This window comes from Papio anubis, chromosome 13 (assembly GCF_008728515.1).
Source record: "Papio anubis isolate 15944 chromosome 13, Panubis1.0, whole genome shotgun sequence".
Taxonomy (NCBI): domain Eukaryota; kingdom Metazoa; phylum Chordata; class Mammalia; order Primates; family Cercopithecidae; genus Papio; species Papio anubis.
In genome coordinates, this window is record NC_044988.1 from 94,541,546 (window position 1) to 94,563,305 (window position 21,760).

At 40.4% G+C, this 21,760-nt stretch overlaps 1 protein-coding gene and 1 pseudogene across 2 annotated transcripts in view; one reads left to right on the forward strand and one right to left on the reverse strand.

Moving 5' to 3' along the window:
* Positions 1–1,824: 1,824 nt before the first annotated feature.
* PPP6C (protein phosphatase 6 catalytic subunit) overlaps positions 1,825–21,760 on the reverse strand; it is a 40,922-nt gene continuing 20,986 nt past the window's right edge. The window contains exons 3-7 of one of the 2 annotated variants that reach the window (XM_003911951.3): positions 15,415–15,480; positions 13,136–13,277; positions 8,763–8,842; positions 8,390–8,599; positions 1,825–4,526 (exon numbers count right to left, since the gene is read on the reverse strand). In XM_003911951.3, coding sequence (XP_003912000.1) covers positions 4,278–4,526; positions 8,390–8,599; positions 8,763–8,842; positions 13,136–13,277; positions 15,415–15,480 — 747 coding nt within the window. In that variant the 3' untranslated portion in view covers positions 1,825–4,277. The remainder of the gene's footprint in view (positions 4,527–8,389; positions 8,600–8,762; positions 8,843–13,135; positions 13,278–15,414; positions 15,481–21,760) is intronic. The other variant, XM_021927667.2, reaches the window with a different exon arrangement.
* Positions 4,787–6,598, forward strand: LOC103878516 (annotated as a pseudogene).

The following is a 21,760-nucleotide window of genomic DNA, read 5'->3' on the forward strand; positions in this document are numbered from 1 at the left end:
AATGAATTTGAACAAATGGCCTATGAGTATGAGCCCTTAATAAAAAGCAGCTTTGGACCAGACACTGGGTGCTTTGTGTGTGCTATTTCTGAGATTAACCCTGTCTGATACTCTCTTATTTTAGACACAGAAATTTAAGATTCAGAAAATTCAATTTCTTCAGGGTCACACAGCTACAATAACCAATATTGCTTAAAATAGAGGGCTGAAGATGTACTCTGGTGTGCCCGCTAGGGATTCAAGTTCCAGCTCTCCTGTGCAACCTTAAACAAGTCACCTGTCCTCTCTAAGCCTATTTCCTCATCTGGGGAAAAAAGTTCGAGAAGGATGAACAAAATTAATTAAAGTTTGGGCTGGGCACAGAATCTTATGCTTGTAATCCCAGTGCTTTTGAAGGCCGAGATAGGAGGATCTCTTCAGCCAGGAGTTCAAGATTAGCCTGGGCAACATAGGGAGACCCCCTCTCTACCAAGAAAAAAAAAAAAAATTAAAGGTAATATAGTTATAGACCCATAGCAAGGGCATCACAAAATAAAGAACGTAACAATTTAGCTACATATGCTGAATACAGGTTAGTTGCTATTACTGCATGGCAGAGCTGGGGTTTTAACCTAGATCTGATCCCAAAGCCTGTGCTATTCCATAATGCCTCCATGCAGTCTTTTATAACCCACCATTTATATACAAAAGCAGAGTGCTGCTGAGAATAGTGGGTGCCTAGGGATTGAGTGGAATATACTTATGTAGTATTTTTGTTGACAACACAAATCTATAAATGCCACGCATTTTTGAATTAAGAAAACATCTGAATGATCTAAGCCAGCATAAGCCTACTCTCATGAGGGTAAAGGCACAAATTCACCAAGAAGTTGATAGAGAAATAGAAAACTAACAGGAGGGGAATGCAGAACCAACCTTCCCCAAGCGTCTAGTGTGTCTGGCATTATGCTAGGGGACTTTCCAAATGTTTCTTTTTGGTTTACTACTGTGTATTTCGTCAGCATCACTGCACACTGTAAATACACAATTTAAAGAGTTGTAATGATCTCATGAAGCATAGTTCTGGGCACTGGATCGAGGTTGTAACAATAAACATTGCCTTTAAAGAGTTGGAACACTTAGCTCAGAGTCAAATGCAAAACAAAACAAAAAAAAAGATTTCACTTTTGTTTACCAGTCAAGCAACCAAGTGGAGGAATAAGCATTTTTTAATTTCTTATATAAAATGCTAACTTCTTGTCAGGACATACTACAGACTATGCATTAAATTTTTTGACAAACTTCCTATAATCTTTTTATTAATTTACACTGAGGGAATATAGCACCTTTCATCCGAAGAACTGAAGGTGCTTTACAAACATTAGCATTTAAAAAACAATTACATTTAAAAATCTGGATTCTTGCTGTTAAATCTCTTCGACTTCAGATACACAATTTCCTGGAAGCTGATGGAAAGCAATTCTATTTCTGACAATGAAAGAGGCTCAGAAAGAGTCCTGATTTACTTTCACAGTACAGGCATTTTCCAAAACCTGGTGCTGGGCTTACAAAGCAAACACACACAAATCTTAATGCAATGAACAATATTTCAAACCTTATTTCCCAAAGCAAAACCTAGGGCTTAAGACGTCAAAATCTTCCAACAGTTCTAGACATCCAGACAGAATAGGAGCTGATGCAAGTTGCATATGAGATGTACTATTGATCCAGGCATTTTAGGATCACACTCAAATAAAGTAGTGAAACTTTTTAGGGAAACACATTAACTTATAAAAAGCTAGCCAAGAGCATATCGGCCAAATGAAGAAAGGGAGTAAATGGCAATTCAAAGTAGACAGTTCTCACTAGAGCCTAGGGCACTTTATTAGAAACCAAGTATATCATAGGCAAATAAAAATAGTTCTTACCCCCATTGATACAACATAAGGGATTTTACATTCAGCCTAGATACAGGGAGTAACAAATCCTCCTGCCCATAAATCTATGACTTGCAAGTATCTTCCACCACATGATTACTCTATATAGTACATAGCCCTTATTTATTGGAGGGATCCAAAATATTCCTTGTAGGCTCACAAAGTCCAATACATTAGCTCTCTCTTCCCTTTACCCATCTAATAGTAAAAACTATTTTTTCCATGCAAAAAGCCATTATTCAGTTGAAAAGAAATCAGGCAAAACAGAGATGGCAGTTAAGGAATGGAGAGAATATTATTGGCACGTGCCCAACTAGTGACAAACAAATGCAGTACACGATGACTTAAAAATAAAAGTCACATTATAGGGATAACAAAAACAACTACATCAATCTAAGCTAAGGAGTGTCAAACAGGGAGGGCTGGGAGTTACCAGTTCTATTGGTACAACTTAAGTAGAAAGCGAGCACTTAAATACAATATATGGTAACAGGAAATTAAAAAAAAAAATACTGCAGAGAGCTGTTCAAAGACCACACCAAGTTGTCTGCATCATTAATTTCCAGTGTTTCACAATTAGTAAAATACATAGCTACATATCCCTGTAAGATAAAAATACCTTTCCACCTGAATTACACTGGTGTCAGGGCAGTAACACGAAGTTACTGACCCAACATTAGTTCAAGTGTGTGCAGCAAATGTCTTAGCCACCTCTTTCATATAGCTATATAATTAAAAACTATGTAAGGAGCTGGTGGTTTGAGGGAAAAAAATAAAATCAAAACAGTATTGTGCTCATTTAGTAAAAGAAAACCCTGATGAAAAATTATATGCCAAGAAGCTTAGACTATAAAGATTTTTATTGCATTTTTAGGTAACCTGGAAGTTCTTATCCTGAAGGGGAAAAGTTTGTTTTCAAAACTACCTGAACAGATGCTAAAGTGCTTTATTAATTGGCTGGCTTCACAAATATTTCCCGGAATGACAAAAATTAATTATAGTAAAGGGATACCAACTATTTCACAAAATGGTGCATTCCAACATCATTTATGACTACAGTCATAAGAGATACTGGAATACTTGTCCTTATTAAGTGGACAGTTGCATATTAAGAACTGATCATCACAACCCTTTGGATATTCAAATTACTTACACAAAGCTGAAATATGGAATCACAGATCTTTGCAAAAAAGAACTTGTTTCTTTTTCTACACTTTAAATAATCTGCTTCAGATTACAGTTCACAAATACAAGAGTCCTGACTTTTCAACCTTTCCAGTTGCAGTTTAAAAATGAACACTTTCTAAAAGTTAAGGTCAAGTGTTACAGCAAGAGAAGAATGATTCCTATTGAAAAGTACATAGATTTTAGTTAATAATACTCATGATAGATTGTAAACTGGATTGATCACATTCTACTCAACTGGTATCAAATTAACACATCAGCATTACAAGTATTAAATGTTTTTCTATTACTATAGAGGATATAAACCAAAACATTAATATGGCAGTTATGTTCTTTAGGCACAGTTTAGTGATTTTTTTAAAAAATAAATACTATTGAATTTCAATTGAAGTTTTAAACTCAATAACCAAAGGGTCAAGAACTCTGATTAGGAAAAAAGAAAAGATAACTTTACACTAACAATGTAAGCTGTTTAAAATTTCTAACACTTAACCTATCTTTTATTTAAGATTACTTTATTAAAAATACAAGGAATCTGAAAAAAGATCAATACAATTATCTTAATGTACAAAGTCATAAGCTGTAGCAGTTTTTAACTAAAATTTAAAAACACAACAAGGAGGGCAGCCCTTTAGACCAATTTATTTTATATCCATTTAAAATATCATCCAACAAAGGACAATGAAGTTTACATCTGGGACAGGTATACATAACTTGAGGCATTTGGAGTCCATCGTGCCCACTGAATAACAACTTTGCTGCTGAAATTTCTTAAAACTTACCAAACTAAAACAAAAGGCTGAATGATACAAAAAGGAGGAGTATTTAGGTGTAATCTGTCAATTGGCTTTTAAAAAAAGGAAACACATCCTGTTTCCCAGACCAGTAAATAAGCAAGAGCTACATGCAGCAGTGTGAGTATGAAGACATTTCTCAAGTCTTCTCAAATGAGTCCAGGGTGGGGATGGGATGGCGGGAAAATTGATAGAAAAACTTTGCTATAGACACCACAACAAACAACAAATTTAGATAATTTAAAATTAAAAAAAAAAAAAAAGGCAAGAGGCAGCATTTCAGCAGCAAAGTGCTCAATAAAAAGTATATTGTAGAAGGTAATACAAGAAAATTGGGGTAAGAAGAGGGCAGAAAAATGGGTCAGCAGGATGGGCGAAGGCCTCAAAGGAAATACGGCGTTGTCGTTCTGGGAGGAATAACACGTTCTGAATCTGGAACTGCCCGGAATAACTTTGGTTCTCTTGTATTTACATCTTTGAAGACCATGATCGAAGCAATATTTCCACAACGATAGCAGTAATTAGGAGCAGACCATACTGTCACCAGCTTCTCATCAAACATAAATTTATAGCCTTCGTGCACTAGTTGATGTGCTCTGCAGATGAGTTTTAAGTTGTTGATATGAACAAACTGCAATTTAGAAAGACACTGTAAGTATTTAGCACTTAAAAAACAATTACCCTACATACGTAAGAAAATAATCATTCAAATACCAAATCCTATTACTACTAAATGCATCATGATTATAGAACCCACTCTATAATTATCCCCAACAATTTAATAAGTTTAGGCAAACAGAGCAATTTTGGCCTGAGTCAACTACACAGCTATAGAAACTGTATAGCTACATAGTTAGAAATTTCTGGAAGAAAAAGCATTCAATAGGTACTATGAATCAAAATTTTGTGTTTTCTGATTTAATAATAAAGATATTACTATCAGTATCTACAATTTACTGATAGTATGTGTAGATGTTGCAATAATTCTGAAAGAGATTATTCTTTTGCAACTTAAGGAAACAAAAGCTCAGACTAGATAAATAACTTGTCTAAATTAAGATGCACTGATACAGGATCAGAATCTAGTTTTCTGACTTCATTATGATGCTGGAGCGCTTCCCAATATAAAGTCGTGTGTGTGTGTGTGTATTTAGTTGAAAACAGTTAAAGTTCAAAGTATTGCCTATCTTGAAGATGGCTGGGTAGCATCACAAAGCTGTTAGCATTGAGTCTCTGGACCGACTTTGATTCCAGTCTCTGCAGCAGCAGTGATCACTTAGTGAAGAGTGCTTAGGATAGTTGGCCAGGATCCTGAATATCAAAATCTTCAGCAGCAGCTCCCATCAGGACTTATCTCAGAAAACTGCTGACTGCCTGGGCCTGGAGCTCAGCAAGGTAGTGACTAAGAAATTCAGCAACTAGGAGACCTGTATGGAAATTGGCGAAAGTGTACGTGGAGAGAATGTCTACATCATTCGGAGTGGTTGTGGTGAAATCAACAATAATTTAATGGCACCTTTAATCATGATTAATACCTGCAAGATTGTTTCAGCCAGCCAGCTTACTGCAGTCATCCCATGCTTCCCTTATGCCCAGCAGGATAAGAAAGACAAGTTGGGTGACAATCTCAGCCAAGCTTGTTGCAAATATGCTATCTGTAGCAGGTGCAGATCATATTACCACCATGGACCTACATGCTTCTCAAATTCAGGGGTTTTTTTTGACATCCCAGTGAACTACTTATATGCAGACCTAGGTGTCCTGAAGTGGATAAGGGAGAATATCTCTGAGCAGAAGAACTGCACTATTGTCTCATCTGATGCTGGTGGAGCTAAGAGAGTGAACTCCATAGAAGACAGGCTGAATGTGGACTTTGCCTTGATTCACAAAGAAGGCCAATTAAGTGGATCGCATGGTGCTTGTGGGAGATGTGAAGGATCTGGTGGCCATCCTTGTGGATGACATGGTTGACACTTGTGGCACAATCTGCCATGCAGCTGACAAACTTCTCTTAGCTGGAGTCACCAGAGTTTATGCTATCTTGACTCCAAGTATCTTCTGTGGTCCAGCTATTTCTCACATCAACAACGCATGCTTTAAAGCAGTAGTAGTCACCAATACCATACCCAAGGACGACAAGATGAAGCACCGCTCCAAAATACAGGTGATCGACATCTCTATGATCCTTGCAGAAGCCATCAGGAAAACTCACAATGAAGAATCCATTTCTTACCTATTCAATCATGTCCCTTTATAACACAGTTACTTCTGAGGTTTTTTAAGAATAAAATCCACCCCACCCCTTGTTTTCCCTTGGTATTTGATGACAAATTCAGAAGACCCAGCTTACTCCAGTGTAGCTTTCAATATCCCACATCAGGTATATCTGAGCTTATCCGAAATGGAGAAAGACGGGTTGAGATTAACTGCTGGGACTTCCTACCTGCACTGTCTCATTCTGGCTTCCTTGATGATTTTGTGAGTCTTGCAGCTTTAACAAGAGCTCAGCTGTTACAAGATTTCAGACTTTTGAGGATAGTGGGGGTGTCTGACTGTGATTGGAGAAGCTCAGACTACCTTGCATGTGAATGCTTCAGGGTTTTCTTTGTTGAGAACAACTAGCAACGAAGCCAACCCATGTGTGAGCAGTTCTCCCCAAGGTCTATGCTAAATTATGGCAAGAGCCCTGGGCAACCCCAAACCTAGTCCCAGTGGCTGAGCACCCTGTAAGGCAGGAACAGGCAGTTGGACTTGAGCAGCCATGGGGTGGGGGGTGGGGGTAGTGGAGGGGGGAAGCAGCACAGTGCAGCAAATGTTTCTTGGAAGGAAGAAGCCTGATTCATCATCATCTGCTTGACTACGTAGCTTGGATTCTCTTTTGTACCTATTCCTTTGATTTGGCTTTACCTTCATCCATCTTGATCCTTTCCTGGCCAAATATCCGCTTGGGCCCAAAGGAACACTGCACCATAGTCCTCTGGAAAGCAAATGTGCTTCCTGCTATGTAATCGCTAACATTCACATTACATGATTTGCTGTAGCTTGATCTTCCTTAGCCTACTACCACTGTGGCAGTAGGTTTTAGGTGGTCTCATAGTGCCTTTTGATTAATTTAAGTATTTAATTGCCATCTTCCTTCTTTGGATCTACTTGGCATTTCAAATGAACAGAGATTTCTGTTTTAAAAAAAAAAAAAAGGCCAGGCGCGGTGGCTCACGCCTGTAATCCCAGCACTTTGGGAGGCTGAGGCGGGCGGATCACGAGATCAAGAGATCGACACCATCCTTACAATACAGTGAACCCCATCTCTACTAAAATACAAACGACAGCCAGGTGGCGTGGCTCTGTAGTCCCAGCTACTCAAGAGGTTGAGGCAGGAGAATGGCAAGAACCTGGGAGGCGGAGCTGGCAGTGAGCCAAGACCAGTCACTGCACTCCAACCTGGGTGACAGAGCAAGACTCCGCCAAAAAAAAAAAAAAAAAAAAAAAACAGATTGACATAGGCCAGGTGCGATGGCTCATGCCTGTAATCCCAGCACTTTGGGAAACCAAGGTGGGCAGATCACCTGAGGTCAGGACTTCAAGACCAGCCTGACCAACATGGTGAAACCCCGTCTCTACTAAAAATACTAAATTAGCCAGGCGTGTTGGTGCACACCTGTAATCCCAGCTACTGTAAAGGCTGAGACAGGAGAATTGCTTGAACTCCAGGAGGCAGAGGCTGCAGGGAGCCGCAGATTAAGCCACTGCACTCCAGCCTGGGCACATGAGTGAAACCTCAGTCTCAAAAAAAAAAAAAAAAAAAAGATTGATGTTATTGGCTCTTGTAGAGGAAACTAATAAAGTGTTTGTATCTGTGTGATTTGAGGTCTTAATAAAAAAAAAAAAAAAAGTACTGCCTAGTTCGGTCTTGACATTTTGTTACTTAACTACAGTATTTGAAAGGAAGGGGGCCGGCCGGGCACAGTGGCTCACACCTGTAATACCAGCTCTTCAGGAGACTGAGGTGAGTGGATCACCTGAGGTCAGGAGTTCAAGACCAGCCTAGCCAACATGGTGAAACTCCGTCTCTACTAAGAATACAAAAATTAGCCGGGCATGGTGGTGTACGCCTATAGTCCCAGCTACTCAAGAGGCTGAAGCAGGAGAATTGCTTGAACCTGGGAGGCAGAGGTTGCAGTGAGCCAAGATCATGCCACTGCACTCCAGCCTGGACGACAGAGCAAGCAAGACCCCAGCTCAAAAAAAAAAAGGAAAAGAACATTTACTTTATCCACTATTACCAAGTGGATGCTGGAGTAGGTGCTTTCGCTGTGTGATCTTATTTAACCGTTAAAAAAAGACATACATTAATAACTAAACTAGAAATTTAATATCCACAGCCACCATATTTTGAGTAAGCTAGACTACAAGTTAGTTATCTAGGACCACCATAGTTCTCTATGCAGTCCATTAGCAATCTACAAATTACTTTTCCAAAAATGCTGGCTTTACCTCATTTGTGACCTTTGCTCCAAAAAGCCAACCTGCTCCTCGCGGACTGATAGCCCAAGTATCCACATCTTCAGGATCTGACCAAACCAGATCACAAAATGCTCCTTTATGAGGAATTTCCTGATTCCGTTCGATGGTTCGAATTTGATCCAGTGTTTTGATATCAGGAGATAAACCACCATGGACACACAAAATCTGCTCATCTATTAACTAGCAAAAAAGGATAACAAAGAGTTGAACATATAACCTCAGGCATATCTAAATTCATCAATGAATACTAAAGATATCAACACAATTGAGATGACAACTAGATAAAAATATGCAATGTGTTATTGGCAGGAACATACATGAGACTTTAAAAATAGAAACTTACAGCTGCTACTGTGAGCATGTCAAAAACTTTGGTACAGTATCTCCAGGCATTAGCATTTCCATATTTGGTTTGGCACTCATCTGTGAAAGAAACAGAAGGGTTTTAATTAATGAATCTGCCAATAAAAATAAACAATATATCCAATACTAGAGCAGCTTTCAGTATAACAGAAATTCAGCTTAAACTAGGACAGCAAGATATGACACATATTTAGTCCTACTAGGACCTCCACATAGAGCCAAAAGAACACTAGTGACTAACTATATACAGTTATATGTCCCTTAATCATGGGGATACATTCTGAAAAATGCATTGTTAGGTGATTTTGTCATTGTGTGAACATCATCACATATCCTTACTAACCCAGATGGTCTAGCCTACTACACACCTAAGCAATATGATATAGCCTATTGCTTCTAGGCTATAAACTTGTGAAGCATGTCACTGTACTAAATATCGTAAGGAAATAGTAACACAAGGGTAAGTATTTGTGCAATAGGAATTTTTCAACTGCGTTATATCTACGGGACCACTGTTGTATATACAGTCCATCATCGACTGAAATGTCATTATGTGGCACATGACTGTATTTCCTAAGGATGTAGTACTGCTCTTCATTCCTGGAATGGACCTAAGAAGCAGCTGAAATTATTAACCAAAATGCTATCATTAGAAGAGTCAAATACAAATTTCACACAACCTGAAGCAAATGTTTTTACAGTTATGTTAATATTAGGTAATTCTGGTAAACAGATAAATTTAGTTAAGGAGACCATTCTAGCAGGATAATCAGATCAAACAAATTAGAGGACCCTTAGTTATAGGAACATGAGCAATTCCTAACTCTTCTCAGGGCTAAGTTATCTCTTCTGAGATTTTCTGCAAATTGTCCAACTAAACACTTGAGCTTCAGTGGATCACAACTGAGGACAGACTGCCAGTCAGGTTCTTACAAATTCCCAGTTGAACACTCTTTCTGCTGCCTCCATAGCTTTTTGTTTTTGAGATAAGGTCTCACTCTGTCGCCCAAGTCGGAATACAGTGGCGCAATCAGCAGTGGCAAGATCACAGCTCACTGTAACCTCAACCACTTGGGCTCAAGCGATCCTACCACCTCAGCCTTCCGAATAGCTGGAACTACAGGCATGTGCCACCACACCTGACTAATTTTATTTCTGGTAGAAATGGGGGTCTCCCTATGTTGTCCAGGCTGGTCTTGAACTCTTGAGCTCAAGCAATCCTCCTACCTCAGCCTCCCACAGTGCTGAGATTACAGGTGTGAGCCACTATACCCTGACTGTCTACATAGTTAATAGGGTACACACTTCTTCTGTTAACACCATGGAAGCTCTGCACTTTGACTTCTTCCATAATTTTAGAAAAAAAAAAAACCTGACATACCACTATTGCCTTAAGTGAAGCTGAAAATGATATAGGAAAGAAGTCTGCAGGTTATGACCACTCCCCAAGATTTTCTCAATTATATATCTATGTGAAGCAAGATTGTTATGTAAACTTGGCATAAGAGAGCCCTACCAATGAGCTCAGGTTGCAGGCAGGGATCTTGAGCTTGGCTCTATAGTAACTGCCCAGCATGTGTTTATCAGTGTGAACTGAAGGCCCAGTGTAAAGTTATATAGGGATATCTTATTCCTTTAAAATCAATGTAAGTCTTATAATAACTAAAATTATCTTATTCCCGAGGAGCTGTTAAGCTTCATTTTATTAAACAAAACCATACAACACCACAAGAACAGAGCTCTGGGAACAAGAAAGTTCAATACTAGATTTTGTGTTGCTGTCATTTTCCTCAGTCAAGGCACCTTGATTAAAATGTCCTCCTTCCTCACCCCATTTTTTTCCCCTTTAGCCCTACATTGATGAAAGCTGGGCGAATTCTGGAGTATAACTGTATATATAAAAACAGTCACATATAAAAAACATGTCATATATTAGTCATATATAACAATATGCGTTTTATATATTATGCATGTAGCATTAGTTACATATATATAGTAGGTGTGTGTGTTTTGATAACATTAGTTTTAGTATTTTCACTGAGCTAATATCATAGTATGGTATCTAAAATATTGATCCAAAAGTTGTATTTCAATTGGTGTTTATTTTGTGAACGAAAATAAGAAGTAACTTGTAGAAAGGAGACAAATAGGCCGGGCGCTGCAAGGTCTGCCTGTAATCCCAGCACTTTGGGAGGCCGAGATCGGCGGATCACAAGGTCAGGAGATCGGTGACCATCCTGGCTAACACAGTGAAACCCCGCCGCCAATACTGGAAAAATACAAAAACTAGCCGGGCGAGGTGGTGGGCTTGTAGTCCCAGCTACTCGAGGCCAGGCAGGAGAATGGCGTGAACTGGGAGGCGGAGCTTGCAGTGAGCCGAGATCCGCCACTGCACTCCAGCCTAAGGGCAGAGCCAGACTCACCAAAAAAAAAAAAAAAAAAAAGAAAAAGAAAGGACACAAATATTATCTAACGTTACAAGTATTTAAAAAATTATATAAAAATAATTATCAAAATTTCTCTAATTGATAATGGCAGACAAACTGAAGAGTAAGAGAGTTCAGAGTATCTTTGTTTTGTTTTGAGACAGAGTCTCGCTCTGTCACCCAGGCTGGAGTGCAATGGCACAATCTCAGCTCACTGCAACCTCCACCTCCCAGGTTCAAGCGATTCTCTTGCCTCAGCCTCCCGAGTAGCTGGGACTACAGGCAAGCGCCACCATGCCCAGCTAATTTTTGTATTTTTTGTAGAGACGCGGTTTCACCATGTTAGACAGGATGGTCTCAATCTCCTGACATCATGATCTGCCTGCCTCGGCCTCCTAAAGTGCTGGGATTACAGGCATGAGCCAACACGCCCAGCCCAGCCTATCTTTATAATGACAGAAGATAATTCAAAATATAAAATTTAAAACTAAAGGGTTCTGCAATTAATGTTTAATCTCTCAATATCTGCCTTAATTGTGCTCAAGGAAAATCCAAATTCATAATCTTGATAATTATATTTCCTTCAAGGGGGTTCCTAATAAGCGCTCTCTCTCTCTCTCTCTGTAACTTTCAACCAAATAAAAGTTTTAGAGAAGTAGCTATTTTGCTTTTTTTTCTTTCTTGAGACATAGTCTCGCTCAGTTGCCCAGACTGGAGTGCAATGGTGCAATCTTGGCTCACTGCAACCTCCACCTCCTGGGTTCAATCAATTCTCCCTGCCTCAGCCTCCCAAGTAGCTGGGATTACAGGCCCCCACCACCATGCCCGGCTAACTTTTGTATTTTCAGTAGAGACGGGGTTTAGTTGGTCAGACTGGTCTCAAACTCCTGACCTCAGGTGATCCACCCGCCTCGGCCTCCCAAAGTGCTGGGATTACAGGGGTGAGCCACTGCGCCTGGCCTATTTTGCTTTTTATGACTAAGTTCTGCTTCTGATCCCTGAGGTCCTAGCATTCTCTGGAGTGAGCATACAGAGATATATGTAAAAGGATGTGTAATAGCAGCTTAAAAACAACTCTAAAGTCCAATGATAGAGAAAAAACTGATACATCAATTATGGTACATCCATATGGTATATGATGCAGCTATAAACATGACAATAAAGTCAAAAATTCAGGTATGACCCCATTTTAGTGTGTGTTTGTACATATATAAACACACATAAATACACACACACACAAAATAGATGAGAATGGACTCTCCAATTTGTGCAGAACATTCACCTTCAGCAGATTCTAGATTCCCACTCCAAAATATTTTGATTAATAAATCTGTGGTGAGGCCCAGCAATCTACATTTTTGTTTTGTTTTGTTTTGTTTTTTTGAGACGGAGGCTCACTATGTCGCCAGGCTGGAGTGCTATGGCGTGATCTTGGCTCACCATAACCTCCGACTCCTTGGTTCAAGTGACTGTCCTGCCTCAGCCTCCCGAGTAACTGGGATTACATGCATGCACCACCACGCCCAGCTCATTTTTGTATTTTTAGAAGAGACGGGGTTTCACCATATTGGCCAGGATGGTCTCGATCTCCTGACCTTGTGATCCGCCTGCCTCAGCCTCTCAAAGTGCTGTGATTACAGGTGTGAGCCACCCCATCCAGCCCACAATCTACATTTTTAATGAGAACCCAGGTGATTCCAGCAAGATAAACTAAGGACTACACTTTGAGGCACAGATCTAGAAAGATGCACACCAAAAAGTTAACAGTAATCTCTCCAGCATAAGATTTTCAATTGTTGGGGAGGAGTGAAGGAGTGAGGATGTGGGGAAAATAATATACATAAAGCATGTGTATGACTTGTGTAGCTTTGTTTTCCAAAGAGGAAAGTAAAATAATATTCAGAATCAGAGAAATAGGAGTTCTTACCATAAAATCCATAGACCTGTGTTATCTGTCTACTCTCATGATTTCCTCTCAAAAGTGTAATACGATCAGGCCATTTAGCCTTTAATGCAAGAAGGTAAGTGAAGGTCTCCAAACTATAGTAACCTCTGTCTACAAAATCACCCTGTGAAGTAAAAGTGTACAGTTACAAACAATACAATAGCCATAATATTCTTTTCAAATTACATCAAACTGCACAAACTCATGGTTCATAACTACAATAAAAAGTTACATACTGAAATATTTGGAAATTTGATTTTAACAAAAATTTAAATAGAAGTAAACAAACTGTTTCTATTAAATGTTTATAGAAACAAGATTTTGGACTCCAGGGAAACCTACAAGAATCTGCTGTGCCATTCTCTCAAGAACTTTCCCTGAAAAACCACCATTTTCTCGCTTTTTTTTTTTCGAGACAGAGTATCACTCTGTCACCCAGGCTGGAGTGCAGTTGCGCAATCTCGGCTCACTGCAACCTCCACCTCCTGGGTTCAAGTGATTCTCCTGCCTCAGCCTCCTGAGTAGCTGGGATTACAGGCGCACACCGACACCACACCTGGCTAATTTTTCTATTTTTAGCAGAGACAGGGGTTTCACCATGTTGGTCAGGCTGGTCTGAAACTCCTGACCTTGTGATCTGCCCACCTCGGCCTCCCAAAGTGCTGGGATTATAGGTGTGAGCCACCATACCTGGCAAAACCACCATTTTTTTCAATCCTCTATTACCTACATTAGTTGATTTGGTCATCTGTTAACCAGTATTTTTTAAGTAATTTAATTTTTAAAAATTCAATTTTTTTTTTTTTTTTAGAGATGGGGGTCTCACTATGTTGCCCAGATTGGTCTAGAACTCCTGAGCCTAAACAATCATCCCACCTCAGCCTCCAAGTAGCTGGGACTACAGGTGTGCACCACCATGCCCAGATAAAATAATTTTCTATTTTAAGAAATCATTTTAACTGTATTGGAAGAGCTGCCTACTTGAAGAAAAAAAATTTTTTTGTAAAAACAAATACCATAATTATAACAGCGTTCTAGGTTCAGTTTTGCATTTAACAACCATATATGATAATATACTATTTACACTTCCCATTAATATCTGACTTGGGCCAATATTACACCAATAGGAAAACAACTGAAAGAAAAGTGGCCAAGTGCGGTGGCTCATGTCTGTAATCCCAGCACCTTGGGAGGCCGAGGCCAGCAGATTAGGAGGTCAAGAGATCCTGACCATCCTGGCCAACATGGTGAAACCCCGTCTCTAGTAAAAATACAAAAATTAGCTGGGCATGGTGGCACGCGCCTGTAATCCCAGCTACTCAGGAGGCTGAGGCAAGAGAATCACTTGAACCCGGAAGGCAGAGGTAGCAATAAGCTGATCACACCTGCACTCCAACCTGGCAACAGAGCGAGACTCCATTTCAAAAAAAAAAAAAAAAAAAAGAAAGTGACCCAGAAACTTTCAGAAGGAAAGATAATGAGAGAAGGATCCAGAAAAAGTTCAACAGTAACACTACATTCCAAAAGAAAAGCAAACATCTACCTTAATAGCAAATGTGTATGTATGTATATTCATCCATCCATAGATTAACAAGAGATAAAAATGAATGCTCGAAAAGTTTGAATAAATAATAGTCAATTGAAGATTTATGCCTTAAACCAGGGGTTCTGGGTTATTTTTATGCCCACTCATTACTGATAGCTATTACCCAACCCTATCTACAGTGGCTTACTAAGGCAATTAATTAGAGGACATAGTTAAATGTAGAAAAGTACACAATCACTTTGATATGGTTTGGCTGTGTCCCCACCCAAATCTCATCTTGAACTCCCACATGTTGTGGGAGGGACTCGGTGGGAAGTAATTGAACCATGGGGGCAAGTCTTTCCTGTGCTGTTCTCATGATAGTAAGTCTCGTGAGATCTGATGGTTTTAAAAACAAGAGTTCCCTGCACAGTCTCTCTCTCTCTCTTTGCCTGCTGCCATCCATGTAAGATGTGACGTGGTCCTGCCTGCCTTCTGCATGATTATGAGGCCTCTCCAGCCATGTGAAACTGTAAGTCCATTAAACCTCTTTATTTTATACTTGCCCAGTCTCGGGTATGTCTTTATAAGCAGCATGAAAATGGACTAATACACACCTTTTCATATACTGAAATGGGGACTGTCACATGGCAAAAAATTATTATGCAATTTACATTTAATAAGTCAGATCCTTTCCATGTTAAACAAGCACTTGATATCAGTGGTGTTTACATACCATAAATATGTAGTTTGTGTCAGGAACCTGACCTCCAGTTCTGAACAGTTCACAAAGGTCATAAAACTATAAAAGAAATGCAATATATGCTGATTACAAATTCCTGTTAAGAAGCAAAACAACAAAACTGAGAGTGAAATGTGTAAAGAAGCAGTTAAGAGGACTCCAAATATTTACATTTTTAAGAAATAAAGTGTAAGCCAAACTGCCAAGCACACAGTTCTCACGACTAAAAAAAGCACCAAATAAAGCTCAGTTACCATAAAACCACTACTAGATCATTATCATAGGCTCCCTTTCTCATTTTCTTTCATACATCTCCCCATCTATCTCTTGAGAATTCTGACATCCTTTACAAATTGTCTAATTTCTCAGTAAGCTAATCTAACAGCCAACCCAAATTCTGTATCTATTTTAATGAGACAAGAGATTAAGGAAACAAGTGGATATCTCTTTTTCTTCCAAAGTGAACTTACATGACACTTCACAGTGTCATACAGAGATATTCCCATATTCTACAGTTAAGGGTCATGTACCCTCAGGCTCCACAGCCATGGAGTCTCTTCTCAATGATCAGTTAAAAAAAAAATTACATATTTCATCATTTTTTGTTTCTTTTTTAAGACAGGGTCTGGCTCTGTTACCCAGGCGGGAATGGAGTGATGCAATCATAACTCACTGCAGCCTCAAACTCCTGGGTTCAAGTAGATGCTCTACCTTGCCCTCACCTCAGCCAGCTAGGACGTTTTACACCACCATGCTGTGTTTTTTTTTTTTTTTTTTTTTTTTGAGGCGGGGTCTGCGCTCAGCCCAGGCTGGAGTGCAGTGGCGGATCTCAGCTCACTGCGGCTCCGCCTCCAGTTCCATGAATCTCCTACCTCAGCCTGCCGAGGTAGCTGGGACTACAGGCATACAACCCAGCCCGGCTAATTTTTTGTATTTTTTAGTGAGGCGGGGTTTCACACGTGGTCTCGATCTCTGACCTTGTGATCGCCTCGGCCTCCCAAAGTGCTGGGATTACAGGCGTGAGCCACCGCGCCCGGCGCCCAGCAAATTTTTATAGAGACAGGGCCTCCCTTTTTTGCCCAAGCTAGTCTCAAACTACTGGCTTCAGGCAATTCTCCCACCTCAGCCTCCCAAAATGCTGGGATTACAAGTCACGAGGCCATGTGCCCGATATAGCTGCTTTTTTCAGACAGAATCTTGCTCTATCACCCAGGCTGGAGTGCAGTGGCCATCTCAGCTCACTGCAAGCTCTTCCTCCCGAGTTCATGCCATTCTCCTGCCTCAACCTCCCAAGTAGCTGGGACTACAGGCGTCCACCACCATGCCTGGCTTGCTTTTTTTTTTTTTTTTTTTTTGTATTTTTAGTAGAGACGGGGGTTTCACCGTGTTAGCCAGGATGGCCTCGATCTCCTGACCTCATGATCCACCCACCTCGGCCTCCCAAAGTGCTGGGACTACAGGCTTAAGCCACCGTGCCCGGCAACACCCAATCATATTTCATCATATTTCTATTTGACTGAAATGTGGTAACTCGCAAATTGTGCATTTGTCAAATTTCAATCAACTCGATTATTATCCTAGCTCTAATTTCCAAAGAAAGCATTACAGTTTTTCTGGAAAAAAAATTATTTTGGATTAAGGGAACTGACTATAATACATTGGACCAACTACAACTAACTATTTCTAACACATTCATCTTTTACAGTTGAAATAAAATTATCATTTAAGCTTTAAACACTTACTAGGAATCTTAGTCAAAGTGAAGAAAACTGAAAGTGAAATATTAACTACTGAAAGAAATAAAGTAACACCCTTTATAACAATGTTCCATCAGTCTAAAAAGTCAGACCAAAAAAAAAAAAAACTTTAGATAGGTATAAAATGTATCTATCTTCTGAAAATTAGCTAACAGGCCGGGCTGCTCACACCTGTAATCCCTGAACTTCGGGAGCTCACGCCTGTAATCCCAGCACTTTGGGAGTCCCAGGCAGGTGGATCACTTGAGGTCAGGAGTTCCAGACCAGCTTAGTCAACGTGGTGAAATCCCATCTCTACTAAAAATACAAAAATTATCCAGGCATGGTGGCCTGCACCTGTAATCCCAGCTACTTGGGTAGCGGAGGCACAAGAATTGCTTGAGCCCAGGAGGCAGAGGTTGCAATGAGCCAAGATCATGCCACTGCACTCGAGCTTGGGCAACAAAGCAAGATTCCGTCTCAAAAAAAAAAAAAAAAAGCGTGTTATGGTCCGGGAATGGTGGTGGCTCACACTTGTAATCCCAGCACTGTGGGAGGCCGAGGCAGGTGGATCACCTGAGGTCAGGAGTTCGAGACCAGCTGGGTCTAACATGGTGAAATCCCATCTCTACTAAAAATACAAAAATTAGCCGGGCGTGGTGGTGGGCACCCGTAATCAATCCCTGCTACTTGGGAGGCTGAGGCTGGAGAATCACTTGAACTTGAGAGGTGGAGGTTGCAGTGAGCCAGGATCACGCCACTGCACTCCAGCCTGGGTGAAAAAGCAAGACCTCGTCTCAAAAAAAATAAAAAATAAAAAAAATGTGGGCCGGGTGTGGTGGCTCACTCATAGTAATCCCAGCAATTTACGACACTGAGGTGGGTGGATCACCTGAGGTCAGGAGTTAGAGACCAGCCTGGCCAACAGGGCAAAACCCAGTCTCTACTAAAAATACAAAAATTAGTCAGACGTGGCGGCGGGTACCTGTAGTCCCAGCTACCTAGGGAAGCTGAAGCAGGAGAATCACTTGAACCCGGGAGACAGAGGTTGCAGTGAGCCAGGATGGTGCCATTGTACTCCAGCCTGGATGACAGAGCAAGATTCTGTCTCAAAAAAAAAAAAAAAAGTGTTATGACATCATTTAAAAAATCAAAAGAAACAGCCTTCATGACTAACGTAAGTGAGTATCTTAAATTAAGATCTAGCAACTCAAGGACCTTACGAGGTCACGAATAATAATTATGATGAAAACCACGTAGCAAAATGCAAAAATCACTAGGGAAAAGAATGGAACACAAAACAATACCTATAATATAACTATACAATTCCATTATGTAAAAAATTGAGTAGGTATATACACGAAGTCAGGAAGTGAACATTTAAAAAGTTTTAAAAGTCAGGTTTTTTATAAAAATATGGTAGAAGAGTATCCTTAAACTTTTCTATTGATGTTTACAGATATCTGTTCTTTTTTTTTTTTTTTTTTCTGAGACGGAGTCTCACTCTGTTGCCCAGGCTGGAGTGCAATGGCATGATCTCGGCTCACTGCAACCTCCACCTCCCAGGTTCAAGCGATTCTCCTGACTCAGCCTCCTGAGTAGCTGGGATTACAGGAGCATGACAACAGGCCCAGCTAATTTTTGTATTTTTAGTAGAGATGGGGTTTCATCATGTTGGTCAGGCTGGTCCTGAACTCCTGACCTCGTGATCTGCCCACCTTGGCCTCCCAAAGTGTTGGGATTACAGGCGTGAGCCACCACACCCGGCCAGATATCTGTTCTTAAACAAAAGCTTTTAAAGTCTATATTTACCAGACATACAGGCAGACAAATATTCTGTGTCAGTGATACATAGGTTCCCATTTCCTGAGAACTTGGGCAATTCTTTTCCTTTTTTTTTTTGAGATGGAGTTCTGTTCTTGTTGCCCAGGCTGGAGAGCAATGGCACGATCTCAGTTCACTGCAACCTCCACCTCCCGGGTTCAACTGATTCTCCTGCCTCAGCCTCCCGAGTAGATAGGATTATAGGTGCCTGCCACCGCACCCCCACTAATTTTTGTGTTTTTAGTAAAGACGGGGTTTCACCATGTTGGCCAGGTAGATCTCGAACTCCTGACCTCAGGTGATCCACCCACTTGGGTCTCCCAAACGCTAGGATTACAGGTGTGAGCCACCGCGTCCAGCCCTACTTTCATCCTACATTACTAGGCACCTACCTCATCGTCAAATAAAATCTACCGTCTACTCTATGTCTCTCTCTCTCCCTCTTTTTTTATTTTTTGAGATGGAGTCACGCTCTGTTACCCAGGCTGGAGTTCAGTGGTGCAATCTTGGCTCACTGCTGCCTCAGGCTCCCAGGTTCAAGCAACCCTCTTGCCTCAGCCTCCCGAGTAGCAGGGACTACAGGCATGGCCCACTACACCTGCCTAATTTCTGTATTTTTTTGTAGAGAAAGGGTTTTGTCACATTGGCCAGGCTGGTCTTAAACCCCTGACCTCAGGTAATCCACCGGCCTCGGCCTCCCAAAGTGCTAGGATTACAGGCGTGAGCCACTGCACCCAGCTACTCTATGTTTTTCATAGTTCAGACACTCTGCTCCCATTTTAAACCAAAAACAATCTTGAGAAGTAGATTTTTTTTTTGTCCTCTGTTGTTTTTAGGTAGAGTCTCACTATATTGCCCAGGCTGGTCTCAAATTTTTGGGATCAAGCTTATCCTCCACCTCAGCCTCCTGAGTAGCTGGAACTACAGGTATGTACCACTTTACCCAGCCTGGAAGGTAGTTTTTTTTTTTTTTTTGGAGACAGAGTCTCACTCTGTGCCAGTTGGAGTGCAGTGGTGTGATCTCAGCTCACTGCAGCCTCTGCCTCGGGTTCAAGCAATTCTGCTGCCTCAGCCTCCTGAGCGATTCTGAAGATATAGGTATGTGCTACCACACACCCAGCTACTTTTGTATTTTAGTAGAGATGGGGTTTGCCATGTTGGCCACGTCGTCTCGATCTCGCCGATCTGCGTGGTCATGGCCCTCGGCCTCCCACAGTGCTGGGATTACAGGCATGAGCCACTGCGCCCGTCTGAGAAGTGGAATTTTTTTTCATCAGAGGCAAGGAAACATCCAGTGTGCCCAGTAGTTCTCAAACTTTTTGGTTTCAGGATTCATTTGTGATCTTAAAAACTAGAAGTCCTCAAAATCTGTTATGTAAGTTTTACAAATCGGTATTTACCATATTAGAGATTAAAACTCAGAAGTTTTAAATATTTAAATTAATTTTTAAAAATTAATAACACAGGCCAGGCATGGTGACTCACACCTGTAATCTCAGCTACTTGGGAGGCTGAGGCAGGAGAATCACTTGAACCTCGGAGGCTGAGGTTGCAGTGAGCCAGGATCACACCATTACACTCCAGCCTGGGTGACAAGAGTGAAACTCCATCTCAAAAAAAAAATCAATAACATACCCATCAAAAAGTATCACAAACACATTTTAAATAAAATAAAAATTGTTTAGTAAGAGGAGAACTCACATTGTTTTACATTTTCACAAATCTCTTTAATGTCTGGCTAAATAGAACATGGTTAGTCATATAACTTGCCTCAGCATTCAGTCTGTTGGGATATATTGAGTAAAGCAGATGAGGAAAATCCAGCTTCACACAGATAAGCAGTTACAAAAGGAAAGAGTATTTTAATAACATTTTCAGGTAACTGCGTATTCTTTTAATACTGTACCAATATTTGACAAGTGGCAGTTTATGAAACTTAAAAGTTAATCGCAGTATGAAATCTGAAGCCATAACAGTGATCTTCTTTTTCTTTTTTTTTTTTTTTGAGATAGGGTCTAGCTCTATTGCCCAGGCTGGAGTGCAATGGCACATTCTCGACTCAGTGCAACCTCCACCTCCCAGGTTCAAGCAATTCTCATGCCTCAGTCACCTGAGTAGCTGAGATTACAGGCACATACCTCCACACCTGGCTAATTTTTGTACTTTTAGTAGAGACAGGGTTTCACCATGTTACTCAGGCTGGTCTCAAACTCCTGGGCTCAAGCGATCCGCTTGCCACAGCCTCTCAAAGTGCTGGGATTACAGGTGTGAGTCACCGCGCCCGGCCTATAACAGTGAACTTTCATACTCTGTTACATTAGTTATCTTACACTTTGAGTAAATGGTAAACTAGAAATTTGAAAAATGAAAATGACATTGCATTTTATATCATCAAAAAACCATATTTGTTAATATCACTTCTCATCTCATCTCAGGAAAGTATCGGAAACTGTTAGCCTCATAGTGGTGGACTCAGATTTTCCAAAATTCCTATTTTTCATTAGTAAATTCAATTTTCGTCATCGGCAACAAATACTGTCAATTGTTCTCTTGAAGTGACTGGCTCACTTCCTTCACTTTTGCAAATATAGTTGCCAAATACCCAAGTCTAAATAATCACAGTTCGTCAGTCATTCTCAAGTAAAAATAGTGTTCCATAAAAAAGCAGTTATTTTAACTCATGACTCAAAGAATTTCACAAGTACTTTTCTTTCCTTTTCTTTTGGGTTTTTTTTTTTTTTGTTTTTTTGTTTTTTTGTTTTGAGACAGAGTCGCACTCA